This window comes from Citrus clementina, unplaced genomic scaffold (assembly GCF_000493195.1).
Source record: "Citrus clementina cultivar Clemenules unplaced genomic scaffold, Citrus_clementina_v1.0 scaffold_4, whole genome shotgun sequence".
In the NCBI taxonomy this organism is placed as follows: Eukaryota; Viridiplantae; Streptophyta; class Magnoliopsida; order Sapindales; family Rutaceae; genus Citrus; species Citrus x clementina.
Genome location: NW_006262274.1, coordinates 21260964 through 21282816, shown reverse-complemented (window position 1 = coordinate 21282816; position 21853 = coordinate 21260964). Strand labels below are relative to the sequence as shown.

Here is a 21853-nt window from a genome sequence, read left to right as displayed (position 1 = left end):
GAACCCAACTTGTTTTTTTTTTTTTATTCATGCCCTTAAATTGTTATAGCTGTATAAAATTTATTCGTGTTTAATTAGATCTGGTGTTTGTTGTATTTAATTTTGAATTTCCTCCGATTAAAATTTAGCCAAACATCAAACTCTTTTCTTGTTTGGTGATTGGCAGGACATTATTTAATTAAATTAAGAGGTTCTGAAGAAGATACACTTTGTATAGATCGGAATTAAAATTTAAGCTCACTTGAATTAATTTATAGAGATCTAGCTTGCTAATAATATCGATTTGCTCATTTGCTTCTGTTCTATTTCTGTTGTGAGAAAACGTGGTCTACAATGTGTTCTTCTTTTAAATTCTGGTGAAAAATGAAAAACGAAATGTTGTTTCTTAAATTTACCACTGGTTGATTACAGTTTTTTGTGGAATCATTAACAATTATGTGAAACACACTGGATTCAATTGGTTTTTAATGAATTCAATCTTGACAGACAAGGAACCTACTTCGCATAGCCATATTCAACATTAGTTACATAAGAGGCCTTTTTCCAGAGAATTACTTCAATGATAAGTCTGTTCCTGCTTTAGGTAAGCTTGTTTATGATTTGTTTATCAGAGCTCTTAAGCTTGGCTGATAATCTGAATATTGGAGGCTAAAATTTGCTTAAAATTTTGTCTATAGAGATGAAGATCAAGAAGTTGATGCCGATGGATGCAGAGTCACGTAGATTAATTGATTGGATGGAGAAAGGCAAGCTGATTAATTTATCAGCTACATAAACTTGACTATTTGCATCAATTTGTTTATTTTTTCTTGTCTTATTTTGTTTACTGAGGCTAATTTTTTTACTTGCTTTTGTCATTTTTTTAATCAGGTGTTTATGATGCACTACAGAAAAAGTATCTGAAAACACTTTTGTTCTGTGTATGTGAAGCGGTTGAAGGCCCAATGATTGAAGAATATGCATGTAAGGTTTCTGCATGCCTCTAAATTTAATTGCACATTTCACCGGCAGTGTGTTTCTGTAGTTTGATTGGTGACTGTAAAATTGAAGAAATTTAACTATAGATGATTGGCTGAATAACAGTTACTCACCCTGCAATGTTCTTGGTTGACGGATTTATTTGTAAATTTTTCATTTTTTTTCCCTTCTTGTGATATGGGAGAGGATTGACAGATTATAACACGACTCCCATTGCAGTTTCTTTTAGTTATTCTGATTCTGATAGCCAAGAGATTTCCATGAATATTAATCGAACTGGGAACAAGAAAAAGGGAGGAACATTCAAGTGTAATACCACCACAGAAATTACTACCACTCAGATGAGGTAGTTTGATCATTAGTCCTGTGTCAAATTTCAGTTTTCCTTCTACTTCGGTATGGTTTTAACACTTGTAAAGAATTTATTTTGTTAATTCCTGCCACGTCTGTAATATTTCAGGAGCTCTGCTTGTAAGATGGTCCGTACTCTGGTTCAGTTGATGAGAACTCTGGATAGGATGCCTGAAGAGGTACCTACTTGGAGGCTTGTTTTGCATGATACGTGATCTGTTGCATGCTCTTGGCATTTTGATTTTATATCTCTTTTCACATAGTTGAGCCACGATGGTATGTTTACTGATGAGAAATCCTTTTCTTGTTTCAGCGTACTATTTTAATGAAGCTCTTCTATTACAATGATGTGACGGTATGCCCATTTAACTGACCTCTTACCTCTTGGTTTTCTGCACTTGTACTTTGGATTGTGACTACAATTATAGTAGTTAAAAGATCCTATAGCTTGCTAGATTTGAAGAATTGGAGATGGGATATGAACTTTTGTGTTGGCTGTTCTATGCTGTGTTGGCATGTGTGACTATTTTTCTGAGCAGTTGTATGCTTGATAATGCATATAAGGTGCATGCAAATTTTTTGCATATAGAATCATTCCTTGGAGATGCATAGGTGCTTAATTTTTGATAGCTTATGAAGAACTTTTGCATCTTTTGCATTTAATTCAAGAAGAAAACAGTACAGAATTTTCCTCTTTTCTCAGTGGCTACATATTCAAACAAAAACAGATTTGAGATATATTTATCTGCCCTTACAGCCAGTGGATTATGAGCCTCCATTCTTCCGATGCTGCTCAGAGGAGGAAGCTCACAATCCATGGACCAAAAATCCTTTGAAAATGGAAGTTGGGAACGTCAACAGCAAGCATTTTGTGTTAGCTCTTAAGGTAATGAATGAAGATTTTTCTGGAAGTGCTATGATTTGGTTCTGCTATTTATAAAGTTTGGATCATAGCTTTTTATGTGGTATGTACAGGTAAAGAGTGTGCTTGATCCTTGTGAGGATGAAAATGATGATATGCAAGATGATGAAGTGAGCTTAGGAGCAGATTCTGTACAAAGGGATGAATCTTCTGATTCTGACAGTGAGGTGAAGTGACAAAGCTAAGTTTTGTTTTACAAATTTGTGCATAATGACTATTGAGTTTGGAAAGCATGTTATTTATTTCAGGTTAGCCAACCACAAGAGGATCAATATATAGTAGCGCCAATTGGTAAATCAACTGCTACAACTGCTGTTTTTTCTTTGTGACTAATATTTTGTTGAGGGACTCACCAGTGGAAGTAACAATGGTTATCTTGGCAGACAAGCAACAGCCGGAAGAAGACAATGGAATGGTTGATGAAGGTACATTTTACTGTTGATTGGAGCATCCTTCAAGTGATAATGAGAGTCAGACATACACTTGACGACTTTTTAAAATTGTCAAAATGGATGAAATTATCTTGAACTCTGTTGCATGATAAATTTTTTTTTTGGTTTATCCTTCTGAAGTTATTTTGTGATTAATGGGGAAATAAGATTCTCTTATGGGCTTGGTCCAGTTTAGAGTATTGATTTGTAAATATGCTGTGCAGATAATACTCAGGATCCTGAGGAAGATGAACAACAATTGGTCAGAGTAAAGGACTGGATCAACTGCCGTCACCTTCATAGTGTTGAACTTACTGATGTTCTATCAAATTTCCCTGACATCTCAGTGGTAAGAGATTTTATTTTTTCCTCTTCCACTTTTTGTTTCAACAAAACGATTATCTGTGAAAATAGCCGTTCGATTAGCTTATAATTTCAGTATATTCTTCATTGATCTTAATTTTCATGACTTTTAACTGATGATGTAAGTTCTTAATGGTTTAATGCAGGCATTGACTGAAGGTAAATGGAGATTCCCAATCATGTGAAGTTTGAACAGGGAGAAATGTGAAATGCTGCATTTTTAAACTCTTAACACGTTTTCTGCTATTTTGATTTCTTGAGCATTTCAGAAATAATGGGCAAGCTTGTGAAAGAAGGTCTTTTATCAAAAGGTGGAAAGGACACATACACTATGAACAAGCAAGAGGTCTTTTCTGTGATTCTTTCTCACTCCTTTTAATTTTCTAAATTAATTTAGTTGTGAATCAAATTTCTCTCCCTGCTACCTGTTTTTGACTCACTCTCCTTTGTGTAAATTACAAAATCAGAAATTTAATTATGAATTCGCCTTGGTGAAAGAGGAAATGGATGGGGTCACACTTTGTGATAAATCTCCCCAGTTAGACGATCAGATATACATGAAGGTGATCATATACGCCTCTAAGCTGTATTGTAAACTGTGTTAAATTCATTGAAGATGTTCCCCTCTTAATAAATAAGCATTTTGGTGAAACTAGCTTGCCTTCCATTTTCTAAAGTTTATACTTCCCTCTTTTCAACTGTCTAAATAGAACTTAAACTAGCAGTTCAACCGCCCATTCAAGTTTGCATTGCATTTGATACTCTGTTTATTTTCATGCAATTGACAAATTCAACAATCCCTTTTTATCTACTTAGAACAGCATTACCTATGTATACTAACAGTAAATGGTATTCATTTTCTGAGATGGCGTATCCTGAGTCCTGAAATTGTTGTCGTATCAGGCTTTGTATTATGCTCTTTCAATGAACTATGTAACCATAGCAAAGCTTCAGAAAAAGTTGGATAAAGAAGCCAATCAATCAACTGTCCGCAAATTAATAGACAAAATGATCCGAGAAGGTTATGTTGAAGCCAAAGGAAGCCGTAGGCTTGGTCAGTGCTGTCTAATTAAGAACTTACTCGGCATAATATTGGAAGATCGACTTACCGCAATTTATTTTCTTCTGATTTGTCTTAATTTCACACAGGAAAACGAGTGATCCACTCCACTTTGACCAAGAAAAAGCTTATGGAAGTCAAGAAAGCACTGGATATTGATTTTATGGTAAATTACAATCTCTGTTCTGTGAACATAAATAAATACATGCTTTTTATGTATCTGTATAAATTTTCCCTTATCTTGTTCATTTTTAGCAGGAGGTCGAAACTATTGAACCACTTAACAAGTCAGACCACCAAGAATTCCGGAAAATTGGTATCTGATCATTTCCTTAAAGATTTAGAATTTAGCATGTGGTTCTTTTTCAGTATCTAGTGGTTGTAATGATGTTAAAAACAATTCTTCTGTAATCAGGAAGCAAGCACATGGACACGTCCACATGTGGTCTTCTTCACTCAGTTGGATCTGATGTCACTCGCACAAAGGGCAGATCTGACATTCATCAAAGTGGTTCTTTCAGGAGTGAGCAGGCTATCTCCAAGGCAAAAGTCGGAAACACTCCCACAAGCCGGGCCGGGGTTAGCGTACTATCAAAAAGTTTTTTACATCGGCTGATAATTTTCCATTATTCTTTAGGTTTTGTATTTCAATGAGATGGTTTATTGTTGAAACTGTGCAGCCAGTAGCTTCAAGAGAGAGTTTCGCACCAGGAAATGAGAAAATCAGAACAAATGGAAGCACAAATAATTGTGATGAGGTTGACGATATTATCTGCAGTAGATCTACTCAAGATAAAAGATTGAGGAAAACAAGCACGGTATGTTTCTTCTTTTTTTTTTTAGACCACGGAATACCAATAAGTTGCTGCCGATTGAAATGTCCTGTAATAGTAAAAACATAGTGATTCTATGATTTTGTTGGTTTTACTTTTATCATCTTTACAGGTTAAGGAGCCGATTCTTCAGCAAGTGAAGCGTCAGAAATCTCTAGCCATGTGTGTTTGAAAGGAGTTGAGTGGATCACGCAGCTAGGTCACCTTTGCTCAGTTAAGTGAACATATTTTACACTAGTGTGGAAATGAGAATGTAAAGATGCAACTTGTTTAGACCATAGTGGCAGAAAATGCCTATTCGTGACGGCTTACATTTTCTTTGTAGTCTTGCTGCTGTCCTGTTGTCGAATGCTTTGATTCTTCTATATCCTCTTATTCATGGTGATGGATTTTATTAATTGGAAATTGATTTCTACGCGCGTTTCTCATTGACCCGAAGATATATTTAATCTTGTCTTCGGAATTTTGCTGATTGTGAGTTGTTGGGAGGAATAAAATTTTTATCTTCATGTATTAGCACATGTAAATATGTAATGCGCTTTTCAATGATATGCAACGATTTGGCATCTGATCTTTGGAGATTCTCTGAACCGTAACCCACGTCGCCTGCCAAGTGCTACGCAACAAATGGCAAACTATGACTCCAAATTTTTGCCGGCATCAGAGAGCATCAGCATTTTGAAAATTACCACCTTTATTCCTCTGCTTCACACGATCCTTTCTTCGGTCATTGATTTATCTTCCATAAGGACCAAAACAAAAATAAATATGCACGACTCACTATGCACAAAGTGCTTGTAATTATATGAATTGTGAATTGACGAAAATTTAACAGCAAATCAGCTAGGAAATCAAGTAGCCGTGGCCCATGGTTTTAGCATTTACAATTTGATGATTATAATAATATTTTCAAAGAGATATGATTTAATGTGCGACTAATCGTCCCTAAATTGTTCTAATCTCATGCCACAGATTAATTGCTTTTTGAAGAGATAAGATAATGACATCACTTATAGCTCCATAATAATTAAGAAAGAAGTAATCATGAAAAATGACTCTTTCTACGACAACATATAACTCCTCACCGTATTGCACTACCTAAGAACGAATTATTATAGCAAATGTTACATAAAAAATTAAAAAGGTCTGGTTAAAGGTAGAACATATTTTTATAATTATACAATTAAAGTTATAATAATTTTTTTTATTTATCACTTTGTGTGTGTTGTTGTAATTCGTACTCTACCTTAAAACAATTTCAAAATAATCATAGCTAAATTAAAATTAAGACTATAATTATGTTGAAGTTCACATAAGTAGAGTACGAATCTCAGCCACACACAAAAAGTGACAAATAATAAATAATGAGTTATAATAAATTTTTGAGTAAAAGCTCATTTAGTCTCTGTATTTTAAGATTAGTATCCATTTAATCCATGTATTTTTAAAAATGCCTCGAAACATATCTGCCGTTAAAATATTGATACCCATATCGTTATTTTTTTATTTTTTTAGCTTATTTTTATAATATCACTCTTTTATAATAATTTTTTTTTGTTTAGATATTAATAAAAAAATTAAATTATCAATTTAATTTTAAAAAATAAAAAAATTATATTAATTTTTTTATAAGCACCATTTGTATACTTATTAGTTTGCATACAATAAATATTAATCTTAAAATATAATAATTAAATTTTTTATTATTTATCACTTTATATATTTAGTTGAAATTCATTTTCTATCGTAGATGAATTCCAACGTAGCCGAACCCTAAAATTAAAGCCCCTAAAAGCTAACGTATTTGACGGCTGACAATCGCTCTTCGCTTAACCAGAGAAGCTTACCTCAGATACTTCCAAACGTGCCACATGTCATCAACTTACACGTGTCTTTCTCGAAGCCTCTACTTTCGCCCAGAAAGAGCTAGGCCCCACCTTTCACACAATCAAAAACTTCCATCTCCCTCACAGTCACTAGCACTATCGGGGCCCATTCACCCAAACAATGGATCTATTTTCAACCGCCAGATCACGCGGACGACTCAGATTAAATATCCTTTTGTCTCCATTTTCCATCCGATGGTAAAATAAATACGAACACTCCCCCCCCAAACCCTCACATGTTGGATTTGTTACATATTATTGAACGCTGCAATCAATAGCAAGCTAATTTCTCGCGAGATCTAAAAGCAATATCGAATAATTCATCTTTTGCGCAGTGAAGATATGGAGACTGAGAGGAAGAAACAGGAACTGAGGCATCTTGGATTTATGAGGATAGCCGCGATTAAGGCTCTGGTGTGCGTGTCGAGTTTGTACGACTACGCAAAACGCAACTCGGGGCCGCTACGCTCGCCGGTTGGGACTGTCGAAAGCGCCGTGACTGCCGTCGTGGGACCTGTTTATCAGAAATTCAAGGGCGTGCCTGATGATCTCCTCGTTTTTCTTGATAAGAAGGTATTATTTGTTTGTTTTTTTGTTTTATTCTCCCCAGATCAATTATTTTTTTTAATTTTCTTTCTTTATTTTCATCATTCTAAGATTTAGAATAATTTTTTCAAAATAGTTCCTGTGAGGTTTGGGTTCTTCTGAACGTTGGTGGAGAGAATATCGGATTTTTCTTAGCTTTGGGATTCTGGAATTTGTTGATTTGGGATCTTTTAGGCATGATCTTATAAATAAGATTTGATTTTGTGTGATTATGAATTTATAATCTAATATATGAAGTGAAGAACTCCTGTTGTGGTTCCTAAAATATCCAATTTTTATTTAATTTTATTCTTTGGGTTCTGATGTATTCATTACAGAGCTGTCTCTGTGACTATGAATTCCCTGATTATTTGATTTCTGCAATGAACTTTGGCAAATGACCTAGATGACAGGAGTAATTAACTTAATAATACTGCAGGTGGATGATGCTTCACGCAAGTTTGACGAGCACGCTCCCCCTTTGGCCAAGCGGGTTGCCAGCCAAGTACATAGTCTAATTGAAACAGCATCACAGAAAGCTCAAAAGCTTGTGATTGAGGCCCAAACCGGGGGGCCTCGAGCAGCTGTCCATTATGCTGCTGCTGAGTCTAAACACCTTCTGCTAACAAATTCCGTGAAAGCATGGTATAAACTAAACCACTATGCATTGTTCCACACAATGGCAGATATGGCTGTTCCCACAGCTGCACAGTGGTCCAAGAAGTATAACCATCTTGTTGTGGAGATGACGAAGAAGGGTTACACAGTCTTTGGCTATCTTCCTTTGGTTCCCATTGATGACATAGCCAAAGCTTTTAAGCAGAGTGAAGCTCCCAAGAAAGAAGATGCTCCAGAGAAAGAAGATGCAAAGGAAAAGGATTCAAGCTCAGATTCTGACTAAGAATTTACTTTTTGTCTGATGAGTTTGCTTCATCTAGTGGTCTGGTTTTCAAAATTCTAGGCTTGAAGGTGTGGCCGGGTGGTGGCACTATGGTTTGTAATCTGTAAATGACCTTTAAGACTTGGTTTTCCCCATATGTGAATGGAGATAAATGGTTCATAAATTCTGTTTTTTGTGTTTTCCGAATATTTTGTTTGTTTCGGTTCAGATTAACATTGAGGGTAGGGTAAATATTTATTCTGCTACCTAAAATGACAACAAAAGTTTCTTCGCCGCCTGTCTTTAACCTTCACCTTGCATTTACCCTCCTCTTTTGAACGGAAATGAGGTATATTCATGTTTTCATAATGTTAAGAGTAAATCGAGAGTTCCTTTATGATGCAGTAATTTTTTTCACAGCATTAATAATATTTTTAATTATGTACTATGAGATTTAATCAATGGTACACAATGTTTGTAGTAAAAAATAAAAATAAAAATAATGGTAAACGGTTAACAAAGTTTGTAGTAAAAAAAATATAAAAATAATGGTAAACGGTTAACAAACGTGTAAGGGGTGGATAATTTTATAAAATAACTATGATCATCCTTAGAGTTTGAAATAATTTCACTTAAAGAGTATATTTTATTTAAAATTATTTTTCAATCCTCCTTTAAATTTAAAATGTGATAATCTTTTTTAAATAAATCTTCTAAAATCCGTTACTATTAAGTATAAAATATAATGGTAGGTTATTTAACACAAATCAAATAAATAAGTTGCAATTGCAAAAATTTTATATGATATAATAGTAATAAATAACACAACTAAGTACATATACTTAAGTAAATGTCATAGTTACATCAATAAACTCATTGTTGAGATTGCTTGTAACATAAAAATTACTTGATCACACATGTTTTAATAAAATTTAATATTGTATATTAAAATACTCATTATTTTATATAATATTAAAGGCCATTATATAATTGATCATGAAATATGCGTTATTTTTAACACCCATTTAACATACTTATTCTCTTAACTTTATATTTATCTTACAATTAATATCCTTACATGATAGGAATTTTAAGTTTTATAAGCCTATATATTTTCATTTTAATTTCAAATATCACTTTGTTAATTTCACAAAAGTTAAATCTAATATATATTCTTAATGAGTTTTAGTTTATGAACCGTGAAAGATTATTTTATTGATATCCTTTGATTGTAATTATAAAATTTTATATTATTAAGAATCACTACTTTTGTTATGATAATTAATAGTGACAATAAATAAAATATTGCCTCCAATAATATTTACGTGGGAAAAAAAGTGAAAGAAAATTATTTATATTTTTAGATTTTTATTGACATGGTAGGAAATTATCTCAGCCTTATAAAATTTAACTTTCACAAGTTTGTTTTTATTTTATTTTCAAATGTCATTTTGTTAATTTCATAAAAGTTAAATCTAACACATATTCCTAATTAACTTTAGTTTATGAATCATGAAAGATAATTTTATTGTTATTCTTTGATAGTAATTATAAAATTTTTATGCTACGAAGAGTCATTATTTTTATTATGATAATGAATAGTATCAATAAATAAAATATTACATCAAATAATATTTAATGGACAAAATGAGGAAAAAAATCATTGTATGTTTTTATATTTCCATTATAAAGATATGGTTTGGGATACTTTAACTTAAAATTTTGGCACAATATTTGAGCCACTAATATCTCATAGTCTAGTGGTTGATATTAAAAGTCAAAGCAACATTTCATAATGTTATATCCTCCACCATTGAATTACATGAAATAAATAGTTTAATTTTTTGATAAAAATTTAAATCAAAATATTTCTCACTCTATAGTTATATAGACATATATATTTTTCAATAATAATTGGTGAATAAAATATTTCTCATTTGTTGTGACTCATATAGTATTATTAATAAAACACATATAAAATAGTTTATTGCAATGCTTTCTATTATCATTATTGTTTAGGTATTAATGGTTTGTAATTAAATTCATACAATACAAATTATTACAAGACTTTGTGTTAAATAACCTACTTGATATTATATTTTTATACTTAATGGTAACTGATTTTGAAAAATTTATTTAAAAGAGATTATCATATTACAAATTTAAAGGAGGGCTGAAAAGTAATTTTAAATAAATATACTATTTAAGTGAAATTGTTTCAAACTCTAAGGATGGTCACAATTATTTTACAAAAATTATCCACCCACTTGAACAATTACTATTATTTTTAAATTATTTTTTAGTACAAATATTGTATACCATTGATTAGATCTAATAGTTCACAATTAATATATTATTGATGCTGTAAAAAACTTTACAGCATCATAGAGGAATCCGTACATCGAAGATTGTTGGTTTCGGCAAAAATGTATAACTTACGCCATGATTTTGATAATCATTGTTGAATTGTTAGGATTTGGAACTACTTTTGCATGCCAAGAGTATCATGTTTGCTGCTTGATCATAAGCTGATCAAACCAATTACAGCAAGATGGGGCTTGCGAAACTATTGAAGTGTTTTTAAGCAGTCCGCAGAACTTTGAATTATAACATAAAACATAAAACATTCAGAGCTGGTGGATAGCATGCCAAAAGATATGTCATTCCACAATAGCAGAGTAACATGGACAATTATTCAGACTCTTAATAGTATGCAACACTGAGGTACTACGACCCAACAGACATTTTTGATAAAAATGTTCAACCAAATCCAGAGAAAAAAATGATAATAATAACAACAGCTTAATTCACCTTCCCCTTTTGACAAGTTCTGAATCATTCTTCCTTCACTTCTGAATTTTCTACACCAATGAAAGAAAACAAAAAGTGAGCATTGTGAAATCATAATTAAAAATTATGTAATATAGAGCCTTTTTCTTTGAACCATAGCCCTCAACAATCGTTTGATAACTTCTTGTTCCATGATCATTATTTGATGTATTAGAGGTCATATGAAAAGAAAATGTACTACCTTCCAAAAAATTTGATATCAAAGAGAATATAAACAACGCGAAAAAAACACTTAATGAGGCTTGACAACAAAAAGGAATAGACCCATTCATTGCATATGCTAAGCACAAATCTTTACAGCATATGCTCTCAATAATTGTTCAACACAGATGTAATTTCTGCCCTACCATATCAGATCCAGAGTATCTAAAAACAGTTAAAAGGAAGAAAAGCGAAAAGCTAGACAGGATTCTCCTAAAGTCATTTAACAGTATGGTGAAATTAAGGCAATCAACAACAAGATGGCATCCCAAGTTTTCCTTTTACAAAAGTGTTTGCGTATCATCGTATGTACAATGACATCCTCCAAACATAAAGTAATATATCATAAAAATGTCTTAAGTCCACACCACGTCCAATTAAGTTTTGTCAGATCTTCGTAAGGGTTTAAATCTCAGCTGTGAATTTGTCAAATCCAGTAGATATACAACAGGGTATCCATGAATGTGGGTAAATATGTGACTGATAAACTTGAAAAATTCTCACACTTAGAAAATAAATTAAATTAAACATGCCCACTGTTTTAATAAATGTGCCATAAGAGGCACCATCTCAAAACAACTGACAAACTGTGTCTTTCATTGCTCTAGATCATATAAATTTGTGCCACTAAGGGAGACTGTGGTTTAATCTAACAGCACAAATACCCATCAGTGTGATTAACAAAATCATCTAACATTTACAAAATCTAGAGTCAAGAATCCAGACACAATTACCAAACTTCAATTAATACTTGTACCACAAAACACCAAAAACCACAACATTATGCAAGCAAAATCAGACTCATAAAATCAAAATAGTGCAAAAAACCAAACCTAGCATTCAATTGGAGGTGGAGGTGGAGGTGGAGGTGGCATCATAGCTGTGCTGAAGAAGATCGTCATAAGGGTCCCTTCTGCCAGGCACTTGGCTAATCTGAGGATCCCAACGGAGTTGGGAATTGTGACGTTCAAATGTCCAAAATCCGTAGGGACGCAGAGGATAGCTCCACATCTCTTTAGTCTTACGGCACCTATCTTTCCTCTCATACAAACGCTCCCTGAATTTCCTGTCCCTCTCTTCCGGGTCCTCCATCAACCTCAGAATCATGTTCTCAGCAAACTCCATTATAAATTTCATCTTCACCTCTATTCCTATCAATCAATTATTCAAACCACCCTAAATTTAGGATCGTGGAATTTTTAAAATTGGAAACCCCAGACCGTGAACACAAAAATGAAATCCGAAAATTCGAAATATAATAATAACAATTAACCCAAGAATTGATAGCTTTTGAAAGTAATCTAAAGATTTAACTATCAGTTCAAATAAATAGCAATAAAGCACACCTGATTCTAAGCTCAGAACTAGCGAAGCAGAGCAAGCAGCGTCTTCGATTTGGCAAAAGGATTGTTTCTACAGATTCACACAAGCAGAAAATGAAGCAAGTGTTTGTAGACTTGCGCTTACCTCCGGCCCAAAGCACACTCAAATTGGGCCTTCAGGTTTGTTATTGGGCTGATTGGACCTTGCTAACTTTCCGGCTAATTAATTTGGACATGTACTCAAATTTGCCCACTGTTTTGGTTAGCTTTCGCCTTTCTGAAAGTGAAATCTACATATATCTAATAGTTGACATTCTTCCTCGTCGCTTTTAAAATCCAGTTATTGGTTTGTAAATTACTAATAACGACATAATAAAGTAGGTTTGAGATATTAAATTGCAAAATTAATTGATTGCGAGAGGGGAACCTTGGAATCTTATACTTATAATTAAAAGTAGACAACGGTGGTCGCAAGATTCTTATTTTTTGCTTCTGTAAAACCAAGTGGGAATGAGATTCCTTTGTTTTTTTTCCTTCTTATTTTCTTTCTTGTTTTTCCGAGCCACGCTTTTCTTTTTTTTTTTTTTTTTCAAAAGGTACTTCCTGCGTGCTTCATGATTCAAGCCTCTAGAAAAATGAAGAAACTAGTAATCTATGACTATTTCAAGAGCAGTTTCAATTACTGAAAAACAATTGAATTCCAAATAATCGCATATAAGCAAAATTTTCAGCACCGGTTTCGAAACTTCAATGACTTGAGATTAATGTGAAGAAAAGTTGGTGCGGAAATGGTTGGTCAGATGTGACATTACGAGCTTGCTTAACATGAATGAATGTACTTGTATGAAATTAAAGTATTCGATTAAAGATCGAATTTCATTTTTGTAGTACGTTGGCTAGTAGTAGTACATGGATACACAATCAAGTCAACCCCCATAGTTTAATTTCTAACAGAAATGAGAAGGCAGAAGTAACCCCCATGTTCTGTCGCTTTTTCTTCCGCAACAACTTTGTTTTCGAGCACAGTTGGGATTCCAACTACTGCCTTTAAATGGGCTGGGCTTGGACCACCTGAACAAGCTTCGGCATCTTCTAATTTTGCAGGGCAATATTGCCAATCAGTGGTGTAATCAACAATAATATTGAGGAAATTGTAAAAGAATCATATAATAAAAGGAAGAATATAAGTGTACGCCCACCATAGGATGCCTTTTTGGGGACACATATATTGGTATTTTCTTCCTTTCCCAGTATTGGAGCATAATTCATAAAGCTTTTGAAAATACCCACAAACCCTCCACTCGCAATAATTATACATTTCTGATTTCTTCCCCACTACTTCCACATTCACTCCCTTTTTCCCCTTTTTTTTATTATTATTTTTTAAATGTTTTCAACTTCTTAAGCTGTTCGGAGTCAAATCTCTTGATGGGTATTTGCTTTTTGACAGCCAAAAAGCAATACAAGGAACGAGCAACCAATACTTATTTTGAACTCTAATTGATTGCTTAATGGCTGCTACTAGCCCCCAGCGTTGCCCCCGAAAAAAAAAAGTTAAAAAAAAAAAATCACAATTTCCTGCTTGAATTTAAAAGCAAAAATTATGTACTACACTGAGAGCCAGTGTTGCAGTTTTGAGCTTCGAAATTTACCTTTTTTTGAGATCTAAGATATATGGCAATTCCTTGGCCTTTACCCCAAAGCTAATTAATAAGGCATATTTCTTAATCTATCAACGATTTCAATGTCTTGCGTTTGTTTGTTCATATCATTCCAACACCTAATTTTTCCTTTTTAAAATACCAAATTGTTTGTGATTTATATGAAACTGAAAATTTGGAAGAAAAAAAAAAAAGAATCAAAATACAAGTACAGGAACAAAACAACAAATTCACCGGAATTTGCCGAAATTAAGGTTGAGAGTTGTTTTTCGGTAAAAAAAAAAAAACCCCTTGATTTTTTAAATTTACCTCCCTCTATACAAACAAGGGTAAAAAGAGAAGAAAACTCTCTCAACTGCCGTACAAGTTACAACGACCGTAATAAAAGATTTTTAACTTAATTTCCCCAAAAAAAAAAACACTGGCCTTAATTTACTGCGGCTCCTTTTTCTCATTTTCCTTTTACGCCTACAAAACACACATTTTTGTGCCGTTACCGTTATGGTTACCGTTTACTATTCAGCGTCAGTCTAACACTCTCACTTCCCGTTCAACTGTCCGCTACGACGTTATCTTCACCACCTCCCTCTGCGTCATTTAAATCCACGTCAACGTCACCGTTACCTTCTTCGTCCAGCCACCGCTCAGCCGGAGCACAATCGGCCTTGTGCCGTAGCTTCCAATCAAGAGCTTGACAGGCGCGTGAGCAGTAGTTCACCGCCCCACAAACCGAACATCGACGAAACTCGTGTCTTCTAGTCTCCGGTCTCCCGCATCCCACGTGCGAACACAGCCTTAATCCCGGACCCGGCGTCCCGCCCCGAGCCGCGAACCACTCGGCTAAAAATCGGCTCGCGGGATGCGCCTCCGGAGCCGGTACATTGCAACCGAAATCACTAAGTAACGGACATCCTATCCCAGTCACATGACCGTTATGGTTGGGATTTGGATTTCGAGGGTGAGGAGCTGGGTGAGGTTGCGAGAGTGGATTCCACGTGAGCAAAGAGCGCGTGGAGATTCCTTGACAAGCTGCCGACGAAAGCACGGCAGCTAGCTCGCGAGCGTTGGCCTGGACAAGGAACCGGCGCCCCTCGGCGATGTTTTGGCGCACACCGTAGCCGTCCTGGAGACAGTGACCTAGCTCACGCAGCGCGTCGATGTGGCCAAGGAAAGCGGCCCGCGCGCACAAAGCCACGCCAGCTCTCAAATCCTTGTCGTTTTTAGAACCGCCGCTGCCGTTGAACTGAATAACAGCCAGCGAGTAAAGTGCCTGCGCGTGTGAGCTAATCGCGGCCTTAGCCATGAGCGACGCCCCGCTACCTCGGTTTTGCAAACAGTAGAATCGAATCTGCGAAAATCAAAATTCAATTATGAGCTATGAAAAACCTTGCAAGCATCATTCATTCGAAGAATGTCCATAACTTGAGAACTAAACATGGAATTTTCAACATGAAAAGAAGAAAAAGAAAAGGTATGAAAGAATAAAACTTTGTTACCATGCCAAGAGTGTAGCAAGCTTCAACATTTCCGGCATCGGCACAGAGTTTCAAGAACCGGTGAGCTGACTCCGACCAATTGTTGGCTTTAATGGCAAATGTTTTCTTAGAAGCTTTAGACAGTACTAAGGAATTCAAAGCTAAGCCATTCATTCTTTTGCATCTGCGATTTTTTCATCCAAATCAATATACAAACGTCAGTTACATATTTTGGGGAAAGTGTGACAAAAGGGGAAAAGAAATAAAACAATAAGTAAGCATACGTTATCAAGACGTTGACGAAATCAGACGGGCAACGAGCGGTGGAGCTAAGCTTGCAGAGAATGGAAACGACAAGATCATCGGGCAAAGCATCAAACAAATCGGATTTTCCGGCAACGTCCGGCGAGAACCTTGCTTTTTTCCGGTAAGTCGTCTTAGGCTCACCGGAGGAGAGACCTCTTCTCTTCTTATCATTGACTGGCACTACTCTCTGGCCTAAGCAAACATCAACTACTCTAGGGTAACAAAGTCCTCTCTTGGTTCTCATTCTTCTATTCTCTATATCTATCTCTAATAAATATTCTCTCCTCTCTTCTCTTCTCTTATCTTGGCCTGGCTATATAGCCTCCCTTTTGAGAGAAGAAGAAGCTTATGTTTATGTATGTGTATGTATGTTGATTTCTTTGCCTCGCCGTTTAAAGATAAAAAGAGGAAAAGCAAAGCGAGAGCTTATATAAAAGAGGGAAAACGCAAGCGCCTTAAAAGAGAGCAACAACAACAACGACAGAACCGAATCATAAATAAAATCAATTAAATTTAAATTAAATTCAATAACACCCCTGCCCCCGGGCCTGGACAAAAGAAAGTTAAAATATTTAAAAAAAAAAATGGGAAAGTATAATTACGTTCTTAACCCTTTACTCGTCCGTCCTACGGTCAAACGGCGCTGACCCATATGCTTCCGGTCGTCGGTTTTGCCTTTTTAATTTCTTTCTTTTTATGTGTGCGTACTGACAGGCAAAAGCAAACTCCTCCTCTCTTGTGTGCGAGCTTTTAAGCACTCTTTTTTTTTTTTTTTTTTTTTTCCAAGTTTTAATTTTTTTTTAAAATAAAAATAAAGAGATGAAGAGGCAGAAGATAAAAAGGCTATGCTATCAGCAAATGCAAATTTCTATCTCTTTTTATTTAATGTTTGTTGGGTACAGGTGGGATTTGTGCCCTTCTCTCTCTAAAAATGTTTGGGTTTGTTTTGAAAAGCGGTTAAATTTGTTGCGAGTAAAAACAACAAACTGTGATTTATTTTTCACCCTGAGATAGATTCAAACATTTTGTTCGTTACTATTTACTAACTCAGGCGCGTGACTACACGCCTCCTTGATTCAGTCATAACTGTTTCTAATTGACCAAATTTGTTAATCTGCATTTGTATTTACATTTGTTTGGAAGGTGTAGGACACGCGTCCGGCGGGTGAGACTGGAGTAACGGCAGTGTTGCTAACAAACTCAGGTAGCGAATTCTGGGCTCTCGTTAAAGACCTTAACCAAATGGGGTCAAATGCGTGAATCAGCACTAACAAAGGTTCAGTTACTCTTTGTTGTTTTTACTCGCCTATTTATTGTCATTTGTCTTTCCATTTTTTTGTCCTTACTTTGCCAACAAACAAAATCTGACATAATCCTAAAATTCAACCAAGCGTTTCATTCAACTCAATGTTTCGTAATTTTATGTCTATTTTTCAAAAACTTTATGCGCATTTTTTGTTATACAATTACCAATTCCTCCCCTTTTTTTTGTCCTTAATTTTTGGGACAGTTTTGTGTATTAGAACATTATGCTGCTAATAAATGTTACCATTTCTCAAAACTATTCAGTTGTATGTTTTAGAAGGACATACATGAGATAGTTTAACAAGTACTATACCAATAGGTTTTTGGCCTATTGAAAGAGCCCTTACACTAATAATTGAGTAGAGACAATGTAAAAAATTAAAGTACACGAGACACCCCTTAAATATTAAAAGCAATGTACACGAGTATCAATGTAAAATTACTTATCACCATCTAATAGATTAATTTCACATAGTTAGGACTCAAATTGAGACTTATATGCTGCGATACTGAGCATTACTCTAGTTGTATATTATTAACAATGTATACGAGTATCAATATACACGAGCTCTAAGTTGTATAATATGATTGTAAATAATATCTCAAATATTAAAAAGGGTTTAAAAAATAATGAACTTGAGGTCCTATTTGTATAATATAATTGTAAATACATCATTTCGAATATTAGAGAAAATTTAAAAAATAATATACATAGGGTCCCAACTGTATAATATGATTCTAAATAGAGTTTCACTTAATAATTGGGAGTTTATACAAGGTCAAGTTTTTTTTTTTTTTTGGAATTATATGGAACTAATGTCCAAATTACAACCCAGCCACGAGGCTATAGTTTAGTGGTTAGAACCCATACCTCACAATTGTGAGGTCATGGGTTCGAGATTGTGGGGGCTTAATTTCATTCCTCAATTTGAGTGAAGGCAATCTTCTCTCTTTCGAAATGTGAGTGGAATAGACGTCCCTCGAATATTAGAGAGGGTAAAAATTTGGGTGAGTTTCATAAGAACTGATGTAAACTAGTCCTAGTAATAATCTGATTTGTAAATAGCAGTTGTAATCTCATATAATATGAGTTGTACTATTGAGCAATAGTCTCATGTAATAAAAAAAAATCTAAATTACAACCCATATTACATAAGACACTATTACTGATATATTTACAATCAGACAAACGACATTTACTATACTCTCATTTCGAGAATGATAAAACTGTTTTCACTTAATTATTATCTATAATTAAGAAGGAATTCTAGCCCCCACAATACTTTTGTGGGGACTCAAACTACTATCCTCACAATTGTCATAGCAACGGCTCTAGCACTCGGCCAAACACCAAACAACGAGTGGCTATAAGGTCAAGTTGTTACTTGTTGAAAATATAGTGTTTGAAAGTAGAAAGAAATCCAAGTAATTCCTACGGGAAAAGTACAGCGATGTATTTGCAGATTTTATTGCCCACTCTTTCAGCTATAATGTAAAATGTTTGACATATAACTATTGAAATAATTAGAACTTAACATGACAAATAAAATAAAAAAGAATAAAATATGACTTTATCTTCCCAGTTTCTACTTTTCCTCCCACGAGTCTTTGAAGTCTTGACATTTCTTTGTCATTGAAGCTGTTTAAAATAAGATTACCTTCAAATACGTGTTCTTAAAAAACTTTCAATATGATAATCGTGATAAATGGATAAAATTATAATTGTATCAATATATAAAAATATTTAAATAATGTATTTTACGTATCACAGTAGTATACCGAACCTCTTTATTTAGATGGTTACTTGAATTTAATTTTAATTTTATCCACTCTTCTATGTCTAATAAATAAATAAATAAAAATCTATTGAGATTCTATTTACATAGTTTTGATATAAAATAGTTGAAAAAAATTTCTTCACATTTACAGAAATTTACATTAATAGTTATAGAGATTTTTATGTTAAATTATTAAAATAATAATATTATTTTTTAATAAAAATATTTTTACTTTGTTAAAATAAAAATATTAATAAAATAATTTATATTAAAAATTATTTTTTTAATATTTTATTGATGCTCTTATTTTATTAAAATAAAGATGAATTTACTGTGTATATATATATATGGGAGCCTCTATGTTACATTGAATGTACCATACACAACCAACAAAAACCACATAAATTGTGAGACCCACATAATTGTGTGGTTCTTGCTAGTTGTGTATGGTACATTCAATGTAACGTAGCAAAATCCTATATATATATATATATATATACACACACACACACACGCATATTAGTTTATGGTCAACGGCGCAGATGTACTTGGAAAGACTTGATAAGTTGAACTGCGTACTGCATGCCTACACTGTAAGGCTGCAAGCTACCGTAGAGCTACATTCTCAGATCTTATAGCAAATTTTCTGAAACGCAATCTTAATTATTTGGAACGAAGTAAAATCAATCACTATTGGTGGGGCTCCCGCTGTTACCATTTTCCAGTCAACTGTAGATTTCACTGGGCCCCACAACTATGGGGCGTTTTTTCAACGGTAAAAGGGTTCTGTTTCTCTAGTTGCCAACATATTCACTCATGGATGGGCTGTAGGGCCTACATATCCGACGGCTCAGATCGATCATGATTCATGATCATTCAATATTTGATTCATAAATGAGAAATCCAATACAACCACACACTTCAAAAAAGAGAAGGGGGAAAAAATAGATGACAACAAGAAACCTCCGGAAATGGAAGTTGTTAGCTTTAATTTGGAGTTAATGATGCAACGAGATCACTAATTGTAAACTAAATCAAAGTTTCTAGTGAGTAGAATTGTGTGTGATTTTGGTGGAGCGGTTGAGATCGAAATTACAAGATACATTACAATTACAATTACACGTGGTATCTAGGAATTTCAAAGGAAGTTTTAATTGTATTAACCAAATCCTAGGCCTACCTGGGGATTGTTCCATTTGATGGATAAAGGAAAATTAATAATTTTAAAAGAAAATAAATAACATTTTAATCCTTCCCGCAAGTTGATGTACGAAAAAATTTTACCCGTTGATTTTTTACCTCTATTATAAAAATTAAACCATCTAAATTATCCACTAAAATACTTAAATATAACTGTTGTGCTTTATTTTGGTGTAATTATCGAGGATCCAGCTATGTTACCACAGTGGTACCATACTACAGCTAGATCCAACCTACAGTGGTACCATACTACAGCTGGATTTAACCATTGGATTCAGTTCTGATGACCACTGTAGGCTGGATCGAGCTGTGGTATGGTACCACTGTGGTACTATAATTTTGCCTAATTGTCAAATGTTAAGTTGAACAACAAAATCTTTTAAATTGTTATAAATGTAATGATCTAATTGGAAACGTGATCATATTCATTATTACGCAAATACAAACAATTTTCACACTATGTTAATATATATATATTAGGTCGACGATGCCTGTTTTCAAGAGTTATGATGCAAACCACATAATCGATTGAATATTGGTAAATTGTCGAGTGCTGATAATGTCATCTCAAATCATAGCTTTAGTAAGCAACTCCGTTATCAAAGCCTAACATAGTAACGCACGTCGTTTGAGAGTTATGAAGGAGATGCTCCAATTCATACGGTACTCTCTCATCGCATGGCTTCTTTAACTTATTGGAATAAAATCATGGACTCATCGTCCGGTGAAGCACTTCCCAGAAATTTGAATTGTAATGCTCACATTGCAGAGTAAAAAAAAAAAGGGGATCCGTCTTCTCAAATAATATTTTGACCACATCATGATTAACTCCCTAAACTCAAAATCAACGGACAATGATCACTCCTTGAAAAAAGAAAAAATATATCTCAGGAATTGTGATGGCTCAAGTAACGTGGAAACCAAAAACGTCGGCCTGGTTGTGACATCGCCGTCTAATTAAACTATTGCCGTCATATCATATCCATTGACGTGGGATGGGCAGCCGGGTGATTTTATCGCAGACGTTAATCGAAAGGGCTTCGAGGATAAGTCATCGGGAGGGAGGGGTGACGTGGATATCAAGAAGTTATGTCGACCACTCATGTCATGCAAAGGGGGGCCCACGTGTCCCCCTTCCTATTAAGAAGGGAGCTGCGCCTCCCTTTCTTCTACAACAAGAGGAGAAATTGACTTTGGTGTGCTGCTGCTCATGCCATGTAAAGAAAAGATGGGACCCAGCTTTATGGCGTGGGGCCAAAGTTTTTGATGCAAAGGCAATGTGCAAGGGGCATGCTAAATGCAAATGGCTGGCCGCTGGCTGATGGGTGATGGCCCCCGCAATCAACGTAGCCGATTTTGCTCGTAATTTTTTATTTTTGAATTCCATTACTCAAAAATCACGTTGCGTGCTGCTCTTACTTGTAAGTGTGGTAACTGCGTTGGCTGGCTGGCAACGACATAAAGGC

General features: G+C 34.5%; 4 protein-coding genes across 5 annotated transcripts; 2 read left to right on the top strand and 2 right to left on the bottom strand.

Moving 5' to 3' along the window:
* Window positions 1–497: 497 nt before the first annotated feature.
* LOC18043593 (meiosis-specific protein ASY1) lies at window positions 498–5368 on the top strand. Its single transcript, XM_024185962.1, has 20 exons — window positions 498–583; window positions 678–746; window positions 871–963; window positions 1198–1324; window positions 1439–1508; window positions 1643–1684; window positions 2087–2215; window positions 2305–2418; window positions 2500–2542; window positions 2635–2676; window positions 2907–3031; window positions 3192–3204; window positions 3315–3391; window positions 3513–3608; window positions 3949–4099; window positions 4195–4271; window positions 4364–4421; window positions 4521–4684; window positions 4786–4923; window positions 5051–5368. Exons 2-20 carry the CDS (start codon window positions 680–682, stop codon window positions 5108–5110), a joined length of 1686 nt encoding a protein of 561 aa, XP_024041730.1. The 5' UTR covers window positions 498–583; window positions 678–679; the 3' UTR covers window positions 5111–5368.
* Window positions 5369–6997: 1629 nt separating this feature from the next.
* On the top strand, window positions 6998–8481 carry LOC18043592 (REF/SRPP-like protein At1g67360). The gene is made up of 2 exons (XM_006437969.2): window positions 6998–7397; window positions 7849–8481. The coding sequence occupies exons 1-2, from the start codon at window positions 7167–7169 to the stop codon at window positions 8308–8310; spliced, it is 693 nt and encodes a 230-aa protein (XP_006438032.1). The 5' UTR covers window positions 6998–7166; the 3' UTR covers window positions 8311–8481.
* Window positions 8482–10926: 2445 nt separating this feature from the next.
* LOC112098950 lies at window positions 10927–12793 on the bottom strand. Of its 2 annotated transcripts, none has more exons than XM_024185908.1 (3): window positions 12687–12793; window positions 12174–12491; window positions 10927–11150 (listed from the first exon to the last, which is right to left on the bottom strand). In XM_024185908.1, the coding sequence occupies exon 2, from the start codon at window positions 12475–12477 to the stop codon at window positions 12181–12183; it is 297 nt and encodes a 98-aa protein (XP_024041676.1). In that variant the 5' UTR covers window positions 12478–12491; window positions 12687–12793; the 3' UTR covers window positions 10927–11150; window positions 12174–12180. The 2 variants fall into 2 exon arrangements, with proteins under 2 accessions (XP_024041676.1, XP_024041675.1); XM_024185907.1 differs by having other exon boundaries at window positions 12174–12485; window positions 12687–12786.
* Window positions 12794–14541: 1748 nt separating this feature from the next.
* Window positions 14542–16600, bottom strand: LOC18043591 (F-box protein At1g67340). The gene is made up of 3 exons (XM_006437968.2): window positions 16083–16600; window positions 15820–15982; window positions 14542–15671 (listed from the first exon to the last, which is right to left on the bottom strand). The coding sequence occupies exons 1-3, from the start codon at window positions 16346–16348 to the stop codon at window positions 14874–14876; spliced, it is 1227 nt and encodes a 408-aa protein (XP_006438031.1). The 5' UTR covers window positions 16349–16600; the 3' UTR covers window positions 14542–14873.
* Window positions 16601–21853: the final 5253 nt, after the last annotated feature.

Excerpts from the sequence above, each read along its gene's own strand:
- LOC112098950 (XM_024185908.1), bottom strand. The coding sequence starts at position 12,477 with ATGAAATTTATAATGGAGTTTGCTGAGAACATGATTCTGAGGTTGATG.
- LOC18043592 (XM_006437969.2), top strand. The coding sequence starts at position 7,167 with ATGGAGACTGAGAGGAAGAAACAGGAACTGAGGCATCTTGGATTTATG. Across the intron at positions 7,398-7,848 it reads TCGTTTTTCTTGATAAGAAG|GTGGATGATGCTTCACGCAA; the intron begins GTATTATTTGTT and ends ATAATACTGCAG.
- LOC18043593 (XM_024185962.1), top strand. The coding sequence starts at position 680 with ATGAAGATCAAGAAGTTGATGCCGATGGATGCAGAGTCACGTAGATTA. Across the intron at positions 1,509-1,642 it reads TGGATAGGATGCCTGAAGAG|CGTACTATTTTAATGAAGCT; the intron begins GTACCTACTTGG and ends TTCTTGTTTCAG. Across the intron at positions 4,100-4,194 it reads CAAAGGAAGCCGTAGGCTTG|GAAAACGAGTGATCCACTCC; the intron begins GTCAGTGCTGTC and ends AATTTCACACAG.
- LOC18043591 (XM_006437968.2), bottom strand. The coding sequence starts at position 16,348 with ATGAGAACCAAGAGAGGACTTTGTTACCCTAGAGTAGTTGATGTTTGC. Across the intron at positions 15,983-16,082 it reads TTCGTCAACGTCTTGATAAC|ATGCAAAAGAATGAATGGCT; the intron begins GTATGCTTACTT and ends AAAAAATCGCAG. Across the intron at positions 15,672-15,819 it reads CTTGCTACACTCTTGGCATG|ATTCGATTCTACTGTTTGCA; the intron begins GTAACAAAGTTT and ends TGATTTTCGCAG.